We start from the raw sequence: 13,514 nt of genomic DNA, 5'->3' as shown, positions 1-13,514 counted from the left end.
TTACTCTATATATCTAATACATACAATTAATATTATTCACGCTAATATTGATCTCCTATTATATTTTTTATAAAAAATCCAATAAATAACATTAGGGCGATAGATCTTCTATTATGTTGACATTTGCGCGAATGGTGCTAGAGCATTTTTATCCCACTATGTGACAGATGCCCTCTCGAAGGGTAGCTTTTTTAAGAGCGACAAGGGTAGTTTGCGGTTCGTATATCGAAGACAATATATCACTTTTCTAGCAATTACTATAGCCTCTTCAGCCATTACTATTATATTCATTAGGGACTCGGGTCTATTCATAATCGTTTAGGGGTGTTTTTTTCAACCCCTCCGTTTGCAAATTCACATCAATAACTTTTTGGCACACTCAAAAAACCCAAACAATATATTAATTTAATTAGCGTATCGCCATTAAATATTATATTTTAAATTATGTATGTAACACACAAACTAAAAATATTAATCTCGACTTAAAAAATGATTTCAGAATTGATAATATATCAAGGACGTGATCATTTTTTTATAGAGAGCTCTCTAAAATCCCCTGTGAATTGGGGTTACAATAACAATTCAAGTATTAGAGTATCGAGCGAAATACGATACCAGTTGTTATGAAACAACTTCGAATAAATAATTTATTGAATTAATATATGGCACAGCATAAAGGAATAGTCGCATAACTTCAATATGGAATATTTTATATGTAAACGAATCATTAAATCGCTTTATTTATGTCCTTTCAAACATGAGAGCGAATAAGTGCAGTATATTAATAAGATGAATTTATGGTATTTCAGCGTGAATATCTCGTATAAATGTATAATGTGCGTATGTGTGCGTTATAATTCCTGTATCGCCCTCATAAAGCTTTCTTGAATGGTTCCGTCGGGTTATGGTGAATGGAGAGTGGATTATGTTAAGCAGGTAGTGGCTATGTTTACATCCGCCATTGTCGGTAAAACTGATCATTCTTCGCGCAGTGAAACAAAGGTGATTGAATCGCATTTTATGTATTCAATATGAGCTTTGTATGGAGTATGAAAGTCTTACCTTGATCACAGAGTATTCCTCCCCAATTAGTATCACAGATGCATTGCCAGGATGAACCATTGCAATAGCCATGTTTACACCCGGGATATGGCTGGCATTGATCACAGAATTCGCCTCTCCATCCAGGACGACATCTGAAAAAATAAAAAATATTAAAAACATTTTACAAGAAATACATATTATTATCCTTAAATAAAACTTATTTACCGATGTACATTTACCCATCAAAAAATCGAATTAATACATATACTAATAGCATAAAAAGTATGCATTTTTACAAAATGACAGTATATTGTTAAGAGGTGAATTGTTAGATTGTAAAAATCGAATGTAATTCACGGATTCGCTCAAAAATATTTTTATGTTTGTTGAAATTTATATCCGTTTATTTTACACAAATTGTGATATTCTAAAAAAAAAGCAATCGATTGTGAAGGTAAGAAATTGATGGTAATTCGTCATTTATAACTGCTTTAATATCTTACAAATATAAATAAGTATGTATGTATGTATTTCTGACTATATGTTTGCGATTATTTCAAAGAAATAATGTATAATTTTAACACGGATTTCTTGAAAATGATACCGAACTTTTCTTTGTCCTGTAATCGTTTCCTTTTAGTCGAATTGAGTAAAGATTGATTTCAATAACGGCGTATAATATAAGAAAGGATTTTATAATGAGTACAAAACAGTTATGTAACAAAACTCAACTACCGTTACCTCGAAATATTCCTCTTCTATAAACTTCCTTTTAAAATTTGTTAAATTGTGTATGAATCTATGTATGTTTAACTTATACATATATCATTATTTAGTATCACAATTTACCATAGAGTTTTGTGTATTTTTCAGTGAAAATATTATAATACCGGTTACTAGGCCAGTTAAAATATAATAAACAATCGAATTATAATTTCACCATCATTTAAATTATGTAACAAGAACGTTCGGAAATATTGGCCTTAACAGGTGATGTGTCGCCCTACTGTCGTTGAAACTTAATTTGGATGAATATCACAGTGGTATAATGATTAATTATTTTAGGTTAGGCTTAGCTTTAAACAACAAATGAACGTTTTGCAACTGTTAAATTGAATTTCAATGACAGCTTAGAGCAGCATCTAGTCAATATTTTTGGTAGTAGAAATATGTATCTACTGGTGAAAATGTACCCGGATATGATTCCAATAAAACGCTAGTGAAGATATAACGTCACTGGTAATAATAAATCTCGATTATTTCTAATTACCGAAAATTGACAAACAAAATTTTAATTTCCCGGGAATTACCGGAACTCAAGACTTATTTTTTATTTGCAATTTAAAAAAAAATGATGTATATTTTTTTGTGTAAAAATCTGTCAAAAAGTTGTAAACTTGTAAATTATTTTTTTTGCGATTTTTCTTTAAAACTATCTTTGATTTTTCAGGGATTTTAAAATTAAACAATCTGTGAAGTTCTAAAATATTTTTTTTTCTTCAAAACAGGCCCTAAATTGAGACATACATTTTATTCATGGTATAAAACATTTATTATATGATTTAGAATTATTTAGATTTATGATTTGAAGATGTCTAATTTTTTTTATTACGGTTGCTTTGTCGGTTGTTATTGGTGTATCGAACGTATATCCGTATTGTGTGCTCTTTCTCAATTATGAATAGTGCTGAAAGGGATATCTCGCGCACTGCCCGTGTTAAAGCAAATACAGTATAGTATCGATAAGGATATCGTTTCAGATATTCCAGGGGGGAAGGGGGGCAAAAGTTAGCCAGTCAGTAGTAGTTTTTTTAATGTTAGTATTTCATTAAATGAAAAGCATATTTTTGTCAAATTAAAATTTATTAGAATCCACGTCAAAAATAATAAAATTGTGCCGTAGCAGTAGATACGCTCGGTTATAAAGCGTTTATAAAAATACTTTTTATAACAATATTATGAATTATAATAGTGAGAATCAAATAAAGCATATCTAAGCCGAATTTTGCTCAATAGAAGCGCGCAAAAAATATTTATTTTTTCTCAGAAGTCAAAATAAAATCGTGTCGGCACCGTCGCAGTGAGAACGTTTGGTAATCTGGCATTCACACTACGATTTTTAAATTAATATTACAAATTAAATAAGAAACATAAAAACATAATTTTGCCCAATAGGAGAGCGCAAAAAACAATTATCACTTCTCAGAAGTCAAAAATCCACGTCATAAGCAATAAAATCGTGCCGTCGCCGTCGCAGTTGCGTTCTTCTATTGACCAAAATTCGGTTTGAATATAATTTGATCGGCCCTTTAATATTAAAATTTCTTAGTAATATCGGTAAGGATAGCTATGATTTTTTAAAAACATAGTGTTATATTGAAATGCAGACAAACTATGGAGCAATATGCGAGAGGTGGTGTCTGTCTGTACTTATTCTTTCGCTAATTTCCCCCTGAAAGATGAGTTCGGTTAGTTTGTATTTTAGACTTGATTTAATGAAAGTTCTAAAACCATGATTAGTTTTAGAACTATCATTAGGTCAAGTAGGGTTTGGTTAATTCGTGTAGATTAAGTTTGGGTTTGAACATCAAATGAAAAAAACCCAGCAAATTTCGCAACTGTCAAATTGAAATGTTTCGTAATCAATTTAAAGCAGCATTTAATTTCACTAGCGCCTATCAATTGAATTACATTTTCGCTAGTAGAAATATATATCTACTAGTGAAAATGTATTTGGACTTCACTAGTGAAAATATAACTTCACTGAAAAATACACATTCAATGTAACATTTATGCATCGCATGTATATGTTTCTACATTAAATTTGACTAGCACCTGCCAGATAAATTAAATTTTCACTAGTAAAAATATATTCCGACATGATTTCACTAAAACGACATATTTAAAAAAAAAATTTTTGGGGTAAATTCGGCTGTTTTTTTTATAGATTTTCTTAAATAGATAACTCGAGAATTTCTGGTTTAAAATCAGGGACATAATTTTAGATTTTCACAGGAAGGGGGGGGGGGCAAAATTTGCCTCATCAGTGTTTTTATTTTTAATATTTTGATTTCATTAAGATTTACAGTATTTCTATAAATGACCTGCATTTTCCTGGTATTATGACTTCACAAGTAAAATATACAAAAAACCACATTCACATTTATATATTGCAATATAAAAATGTGAATGTGGTTTTTTGTTATAATTTCCCATTTGTAAAGGTTTTTTCATTTGTAAAGGTTTATATCTACCGGTGAAAATATATTCCGGTATGATTTCACTAAGATGACATGTTTTAAAAAATATTTCGGGATAGATTCGACTGTTTTTTTCTAGATTTTCTTTAAGGGATAATCCAATAATTTATGGTTGAAAATTAGAAACGTCATATCAGCTTTATCCAGGAAAGGGAAGGGGGGCAAGAGTTTGCCAGTCAGTGGTCGTTTTTTAATATTTTGATTTCATTAAGATTCATAGTATTTCATTAAATGACATGCATTTTTCTGTTCAAATTCAAGAGGGGGGGGGTGATGATTCCACCTGCCCCCCCTCCAAATGACATTCTAACCAACCAATATTTTCTTAAAATATCCTAATTTTTTAATTCAGTAAATTCGATTATTAAAATAATCAATTATTACTTGAGGTCGTTTGGCTGCCCTTCACCATAATTTAATGAACTTTTGAGAGCAAATCTACATTTTGTTTTAGCAAAACATTAAAGTGTTTACATATTTTTTTATCTAGGGTGAATCTAGTTACACCATTGCATGACAAAAACACTATAAAAGCGCTTACTTACTGCGTATAAACTACCAGCTATTCAATCTTTGTTTGACTACCATATATCTGTGCCGCGTGATGCTAGTGCCGCAGCATCAATCGATGAATTCAATTACCTTTCCGTATTATAAGATACAGTATATACATATACAATTTTCAATAATATAAATGCAGAAATTAACTTTCGCGAACAAATCCGATTGGTCAGAGGCGTCGACCACTGCGTGACTGTATGTTTTGTCCGCACAACGGTATTCGCTCTCAATGTTCGCCCAGATATTATCGTTTCGACATACGCAATGCAAATCGCAAATACTAGATAAGCTATTCGATTCACAGATATGCTCTCTGTGTCCTTTCACTTTTCGACATTTCGGATAGCTACGGTAGGTATAATAATTATGACATGTTTATCGGCCGAGACGCGCGGATAGTATCGTATTATAAGCGCATAATTCCGCGCGGGCGCGGTCATTAGTTTTGTTTTATATAGGTGCCATTTGGATGTGACGTTGGCCAACTGAGGAAACATTGTTTATTGGTCGTCGTATGCGCCATCTACGTGATTCACATTCGCACCGAGTCAGGTGTGGATAACAGTTTAAATGCGTAATATCTAAATCGATATAGTATGTCCTTGTTGATGTTTACGAGAGCTATTTAAAAAATAAAAATAAAAGCGAATTCTTGTGAAAGAGTCACTAAGCTTCTGTAACAACAACGTTGTGATTGTAATGTGTGTTTAAAATGGATCTGATAATAATAAATCAATCATAATGACTCGTTTCTTATGTTCAAAAGAAGAAACTGCTGCTTGTTTCTGTCTATGGAAATGACATATGAACATATGATAGGAAGGAGTGAAGTTCATTGTAAATAAGAAAGTAACATGCTATTCGTTGCACAGACATATTAATAAAAAAAAAAATAAAAAAAATAAATTAAAACATATTCAGTAATAAAATAAAAAAATCGTTTTAACAGGCGTTAAACGATGTAAGTACTTTATTAAATATATCAAAAATACACATAGTGGTTTTCATTATTAAAGATTATATTATCTAAGCTGTGCGAGCGTTGGGTGCCGAAAAAGAAAACGGGCGCGAGACTTATATGATTCTAGAATAAAGAAACACCATTACGTGAAAATAATATTTTATTTGTATATTGTAAATATGACAAAGTGTTACAGCGGGGTTTATTTACACCTTTGTTATGAACAGTCTGGATATAAGTGTGAGCAAACTTACACTACACTTCAAATTAAATAAAGTTTACAACTCCTGCTTCACAGAGTGGCGCTCGTTGCGAATTTTATAAACGGCTTCTCACGGCTGCTTGCTATTCAACGCATGGAGCTGCACATACGCAGCATCAGATATGCCGCAATATTTTGCAATTAATTAATACTTTCTATAGATACACTAGCGATAGGAAGCATATTGTTAATCATTACTACGTGCTCTTGTTGAACAACGTCGCAATTTAACTAGATCAATCTGCGGACACAGGAAAGGCTGGAGCGAGAGGAGCCGACATATTCCATACATACGTAATTGAAACATGATTGTTCATTTTTTCATCTTCATAACAACTGTGCATCGTTCGAGATAAAATGTAATTTGTAAGCAAGTGTTGTTATTCGATATTGATACGACGCAGAGATTCGGATCGGTTTATAATTTTTCAGCTGGTTGTGAATTTTTTAAAGCATTTTCAATAAAATCGGCTTTTAAATGGATGTTTAATTCATATATAAATTGTATTTTTCTGCAATTGTATTTTTATTTGATGAATATAAAAATATTGGAAAAAAACTTACTGTAACCATTTATTTTTATTTTAACCTTGGAGTGCTAACTGGACTAACATTAGAATGTAAAAAACAGCTTTGTCAGTCTACTAACATTCGAACAAGACGAAAAATGAGACTAAAAATCTAGTAAACTATCATGGAGGTTTGTAAGTCGATTTCGTGCATGAGAAACTACAAAAAAATTTTTGGATAAAATGTTTATTTAATAAAAGTTTTTCCGACAACTTTCGCGGACTTGGGTATGTCGTATGACATTCAAAGATTGCTCATATTATTAATTCTATGGCAAAAAATGAATAATGTGCTATAAGGAAAACACTACAAAGCGCCATTTAAACAATGACGCTTTACAAATCATATGTGTATATAAAAATTAGTAAAATTTAAAGACGTCACCATGAAATTCATTATAACGCGCGGTTTAGTGTTGTTATGCTTAAAATACGTGTAAAAGTCATGTAAAAATACACACGTGGCATTCAGGGCCGCCGAGATCAAACCCGGGCCCTGGGAAAACAATGATTCCGGTCCTCATGATAAAAATGCCATTTTATATATTTTTAGCTTCGTAATACAATTTCTTGAATAAATAATAATTGGTATGAGTTCACCCTTTTTATGCTACAAATAAATATATATCTACTGGTGGAAATGTATTCCGATATTATTTAAAAAAATATTTTCGGGATAGATTAAACACAGCTGATTTGAAGCAAAAAATAATTTAAATTTTATTTTAATATGTATATATATCAACCTTCTTATAATATATAGTCTTACAGCAGCTGTTCATACTAATAAATCGTAACAACTGTGAAAGTTAATAGAAAAAATGTCAGATATCAAATGTCATATTTTTTCCCTTGTTGACATAACTACTTTACTACGGTCTTTTAGAAATGATTTTTTGTTTCTTAGCTTTTTTGCATTTTTATTATTCAGAAAAAAAGTTCGTTTGAATTACATATCAAATTTATCATATTCGATTCTCCGTCGTTTATAAGCGGTAGCAAGCGCTCGATAAATCACGATTCATGCAATAATACAAAAACAATATAAAACAACCCACAAAACAATATCGCAATAATAACAAAAAAATAAAAACAACAAAACACAATAATGCAACAACGAGTAAATTCGCGTGCACGACCGCGGCGATCCAATAAAAAGCGGAACGTGTTCATAAATATAGCGAACGTGTATGCGGCTCAGTGGGCTCTCTTTTTCGGATTTAAATTTGAAGCACGCGCGCATGCGCTCTCCTCTCTCGCGGGTAATGGCCGGCTCGTCGGTCGCAACACACATTTAAATATCGTACTTTATGGTCGTTATTAATAACGAACGGCAGAAATAAGATCTCACCCCGACGCTTTACGAGCGGGTCTTAACGCGTCGCTCTGCGGCCATAGACCGTGATGAGCAAAATGGCGGGTGTTGTAATTAAGCGCTGGACTTGCGCATGCTAGAGGTCACGGAAGGCTCTATATATCATCGAGGGAGGGTTTATCGTACTTGCGAATAAATTAGATTTTGCACAAGTGATTTATATTGCCCGTGAATGAATGTTTATGGGTTAACCGTATCGTCGAACCGTTCTAACCTCGAGCGAATACATTTTTAAATAATTTCTTTATCAACTATTTTCAAACATTAGCTGCTTATTTCAGTTCTTTAACTCGAAACACGCTCGTGCGTTACGAAATCAAATACGGTTTTTGCAAAGGTATATCTCTATCATATTTCATAGAATGGAGTGTGTCAGAAAAGATAATATTTAAAAGGTCAAACAAATGGAATTCGCTTAGAGCAAGGTCAAGCTTATATGAGGGATGCACAATGTTATGCAGCAGTAACACACCTTTTAATAGTCGCTTTTTTTAGTATGTTGCACGAAGTAAATTTATTTGTAAGTCTCATTTGGTGTCAGAATGTTTGATCAAAAAAGTCGCACAACCAAGCTCTGCTCGTTAATTGTACACTTATTGAGAGGCGCTATCATCTTGCCTTAACAAGAGTTGCTTCTCTGTCTTGCAACTGCGCATATCGATTACAGTATAATTCAAAGTTTTACGACTATTATTTTAAAGCCTTTGATTTACAAGACTTCAGACTAATATATAAGGTTACACCGAAACATTTTTTTTATTTAAATTAAAGTCACTTAGGCTTTGGCTGTTGATACCTAAATATTTTTTTTATCATATCTGTATTAATGCACATTTGAACATTTTAAAAAATGGGCCGTAAAATTTACGATGGCAGAATTTTTACATAAATTTATATTAATTTAAAAAAAAAATGCTAACTACGGCCACTAAAAACATTTGTGAAGTAGTAGGTGACGTTATATATCTATAATGATAAAGAAGATGCATTAAGAAATTTTAAACGAGAGATTAACCAAGAATAGTCTTATCAAAGACTATTCTTGATTATTCTCTCGTTTAAAATTTCTTAAATTATTTAATTTTATTAAATTTCTATTAAATTATTAAATTTATTCTATTAAAATATTCTATTAAATTATTAAATTTCTTAAATTATTTAAAATTGCTCGTCCCTCACATCTGTGAGGGACGAGCAAAGATAAAGTATGATGTGTTGGCTACATAAATTAAAGTAAATCCTACTTAAATTTTACAACAGCTGGCCAAGGAGCTAAACCAGTCTGATCCAATAATACATAGACACATAAAAAATTGGGAAGGCATGGAAACAAGGTGTATGGGTTCCACAGGAATTGAGCGAAGAAAACAAGTCGGCGCATATCAGCATATGCCCAAGAGCTTCTGATTTGCTAGATCATTTGATAACTGGAGATGAGAAATGGGTGTTGTACAACAATCATCGTAGAATACAGTGGTTATCCAAAAGTCAAGTAGCAAAACCTACATTGAGTTCGGTCTCACTAAAACAATCAGTTATTTTGTGTGTATGCTAGGATTGCAAAGAGATTGTGCATTACGAAACTCTAAAACCTGGCCAAACAGCTGTATCGTTTGCAAAATAAAGTAAAAAAACATGCTTTTATCAAAAAAAGTTAAGCAGTTACAGTACGTCAATGTGGCGAAATTGATTTTCGATAAAATCAAGGGACTTAGCTGAAAGGTTTTGTCTCATCCATCTTATTATCCAGACCTTGATTCTTTCGACTATGATTTATTTCGATCAATGCAATACTTCCTAGACAAAAAAATGAGGGCTATTAGAATATTTTGCATCAAAACATTCAACAAAAAATTAACCGAAAGGCGAGAAAAGGTTAAATTAAAAAAAATACATTTTCAATCATGAAAATAAACGTAAACTTAAAAAAATGATTTTTTGTTGCATTAAAAAACGACATTTATTACGGGATTACCTAGTACTTAACTTAACCAATTTATGCCTGAAATATTTTTCAGAAGTTGTTCAAAATTTATTTGAAAAAAAACACGTATTTCTAGAGAACAATTTAAATGAGCAACATATATAAATAACTGTTCCATAAAACGAATTGCTTGTGCATTACTGTTGGACAGATTAGATACGAGAGGCATTGCTCAGAACAGTAAACACTCGATGAATAACTCTGCAACGAATCACTTCCGATGAAAAAAGCCGTAGATTCAACTTACATTAATGAACAAAGAATTCGTTTTATAATAAAAAGTATTTATTTAATGCACATAGCTCTTGAATTTTTTTGCTGTTAAATCGCAGCTGTTTTTTTAATAATATAATAAAACTGAACAAAAGAAATTATTTCAAATTCTGAGAAAAAAGAAAATTCGCATTAAAATAGTAAAATATTACTAAAATAAATTGGACGATTATTTCCAACTAGCCGTCAGTCTCTTACTGTCGTGAGGTACCAAAGATAGAAAGCGTGCGTGTACTGGACGCGTTACTTTATGTAGTTTAATTTTAATTTTTGGTTTGTTTTCATTTATTAATAATAGTATATAATTAAATATTGAGATGCAGATATTTTTTATTATATTTCATTTTATTTGTCAGAAGAGTTTGAAGGATTGGTAGAAGCTTCGATCTAACAATGAAGCACGCATGAAATTTATGAACAAGGGTTGCTTTTGTGTCAAGGGTTGCAAAGGCTTTAAATTTATTTTATTTAATACAATAACACTTCCGATAAGATTTTCATTAGAGAATCTACAGTTGCGTTTCGAAAAATATTTTAAAATATTTTCAACAAGATACAATTGATAAAAATTATGGCAAATAAACTATATACACTCTTTAATGATAAGTTTGCATTATTAGGTTATAAATAATAATGAAAACTTAACATCCTATATTTATACTTAATTTACAATATTTCAAGCATTGGACTTTATAATATTATTAAAATATATATATATTCACAAGATTTATACAATGTAGTCACTTTATAATCACAAACTTAAGCGAACAACTTTCGTACTAAGCTTCGCCGCATTAAGAGTCTCGTTATATTTATTACATTTAATTGATATACGACTGATCATTAAATATGTGTACGCATTTCATGCACACACAGTCACATAGTGGCCATTTACGGAAATTTATTATTCGCTTACTAACGGCGAGGAAAATGTTAACTTATTATTAACATTTATTAAATCTTACTACGAGCTTTCGTTTCTTTACGAGCTACATTTGCGACACCTTGTACGTGTCTTAATTTTATAATAATTATTATTAATTAATCAGTGCTTGTATATAATTATTGTCTCTTATACTCTTTATCATCGTATTTCATGATTCATTTCATCCATAAGAAACTTATTATATTACACTTATCATATTTTCAAGTACAATAAAGATAATTAAATTTTCTTTGCTGTTTGTTTTAAATGTGAATATTTTTTTTATCAATACATGTCGAAGATAGTCCAAGGAAATAAAAATAATTTTTATTTCCATTTTTCATACATTACAATTAAATAAGTTTCCCAAGATAGTATTGTACAACCCTTTGTTTTAATTTAAGCTTCGACATATTCCAAAAGTAATTTCCGCACCATTTTCAGCAATTGCATATAATCGCAATCGTGGCTCGCGAGCCGAGGTAATCCCGTCACGCTCATGCATATATTCATGGGGCGAATATATAAATTTTACACCTTCGATGCCGCAGATTGAGTATCGCTGATAGTCGGAGACAAAGGAATTAATTACGCGGCTTTACGATTCCCCTCGTGGCCCGATCGCAACGCTTAATTGAATGTTTAGTGCAGAATTATGCTGAGAATTTGCTGACGGGAAATGCACGACGGGACTGCGGCACGGCATTGTCCGCTATTAAGACTACATGTTATCGGTTTTATTATCGGGAAAACGTCTATAAACGACGGGGCGTATGTGCTTAAAGCGATACGAATCGAATAGGGAAAGATTTTCATTTCAGTTGACATTTTGACGTATTTGTAAGCGTTATTGTATAAGTTACTAGGCATGTCAAATAACTGAATCAGTCAACTTTATTTTAATTTGCTTCCGGACTGAGCAATATTTTTCTCTGCCTGAGGACCAAAGCAAACACGATGCAATAATATAAACATAGCTTGCTTCATAAAAAATGTGTGATGACAAAATATAAATAGAAAATTAAATGTACTTACTCGCATTCACCGGAACGATCGCATTTTCCGTGAACAGGATGGCATCCTGGTTTGCAAAGGGCTGAAACATAAAACATTTATTTAATAAAAATCTTCATAAATTCAGTATGTCTGATTTATAGATCAAACATATTTTAAATTAGATAATACAGAGTAATTTTATAATCTTGTATATTAATATAGTTGAAGGCATATAATTGTTTAGTTATTTTTATAAAAAATTGTTTCATTTAGTTGTTTCTATTTTTATAAAAAATATTGTATTTTTATATATTCTTATTATCGTTTTAAAGTACAGTTTTAAATGACGCTTTTATAAAACGCTATGTTTTGAATCAGATTCTGTTCTTTACTAGAGAATTTACAATTTGCAGCTAAGACCTATTTTTAAGAATAACGCATTTTTATAAATAAAAGTTAAGATTCTGTGCAGTATTTATTTAGAAATCAAAAAATCAAAATATTCCATTATAAACGTGATTACGAATAGTGAAAAAAAAACGGACGAATTTATTCGGTACTTGAATATTTTTATTGAAGTCTTTAGTATCAATTTAGATGAATAAGGCATTTATTCCTATAAACTCCATGTTTCATAATAAATGATGTAACAATATCCAATTGCCCTTTTATAAAAATATTTATATAAGATTTGCTAAATAGTCTCATTACGGGGACCCGACAAAGCCGCGCCGGACAATCCCGCGCCGACTAAGCCGCCCCGACATAGCCGCGCAATACAACGCCGACATTGCCGCGACGATAAAGCCGGGTCGACATTGCCGCGCAAATCAAAATTATAAAATTTAATAAAATGAAAGAAAATGATTTTTTTAATTCTAATTATTTTGTTTTGTGGACAGCTCTATCACTAGTGATTCGCTTTTTGAACAGTTATTCATGGATTGGATAATGCTAGACAGTTACAAAATATACCGAAATGAAAATAAATCAATACAATATCATTAAACAACGGTTAGATTGTTTGGTTCTACAGTGAAAGTCGGCGCGAGCGGTAGCGAGACGCCTCCCTTTTCCTATATATATATATTTGTAATTATTAATAAATAAAAACCATGTTATAAAATTAATTTTGTTTTGACTTGGCGCGGGTATGACGGCGCGGCTTTGTCGGGGTGCCCTCACTACTACTGTTTAGCTCACTTACTATCTTTCAGAGGTAATTCAGTGATGTTTTGCATGAACTTCATAACCTTTTGCTATCGAATCTGAAGTTATACAAAATACAAATTATGTTGCTTTTT

The 13,514-nt window shown here is 31.4% G+C and overlaps 1 protein-coding gene across 1 annotated transcript in view; it reads right to left on the bottom strand.

The window, feature by feature from the left end:
• The window catches only part of Ser (protein serrate), a 234,395-nt gene that overhangs the window by 39,535 nt on the left and 181,346 nt on the right, over positions 1-13,514 (bottom strand). Inside the window, exons 6-7 of the mRNA XM_088194899.1 lie at positions 12,250-12,310; positions 1,063-1,196 (exon numbers count right to left, since the gene is read on the bottom strand). Of these exons, the coding sequence (XP_088051025.1) occupies positions 1,063-1,196; positions 12,250-12,310 (195 nt within the window). The remainder of the gene's footprint in view (positions 1-1,062; positions 1,197-12,249; positions 12,311-13,514) is intronic.

The sequence above is a fragment of the Plectrocnemia conspersa genome, unplaced genomic scaffold, assembly GCF_051122295.1.
Source record: "Plectrocnemia conspersa isolate PC_06_02 unplaced genomic scaffold, ASM5112229v1 ptg000010l, whole genome shotgun sequence".
Classification (NCBI taxonomy): Eukaryota; Metazoa; Arthropoda; class Insecta; order Trichoptera; family Polycentropodidae; genus Plectrocnemia; species Plectrocnemia conspersa.
This window is presented reverse-complemented; position numbering and strand designations above follow the sequence as displayed.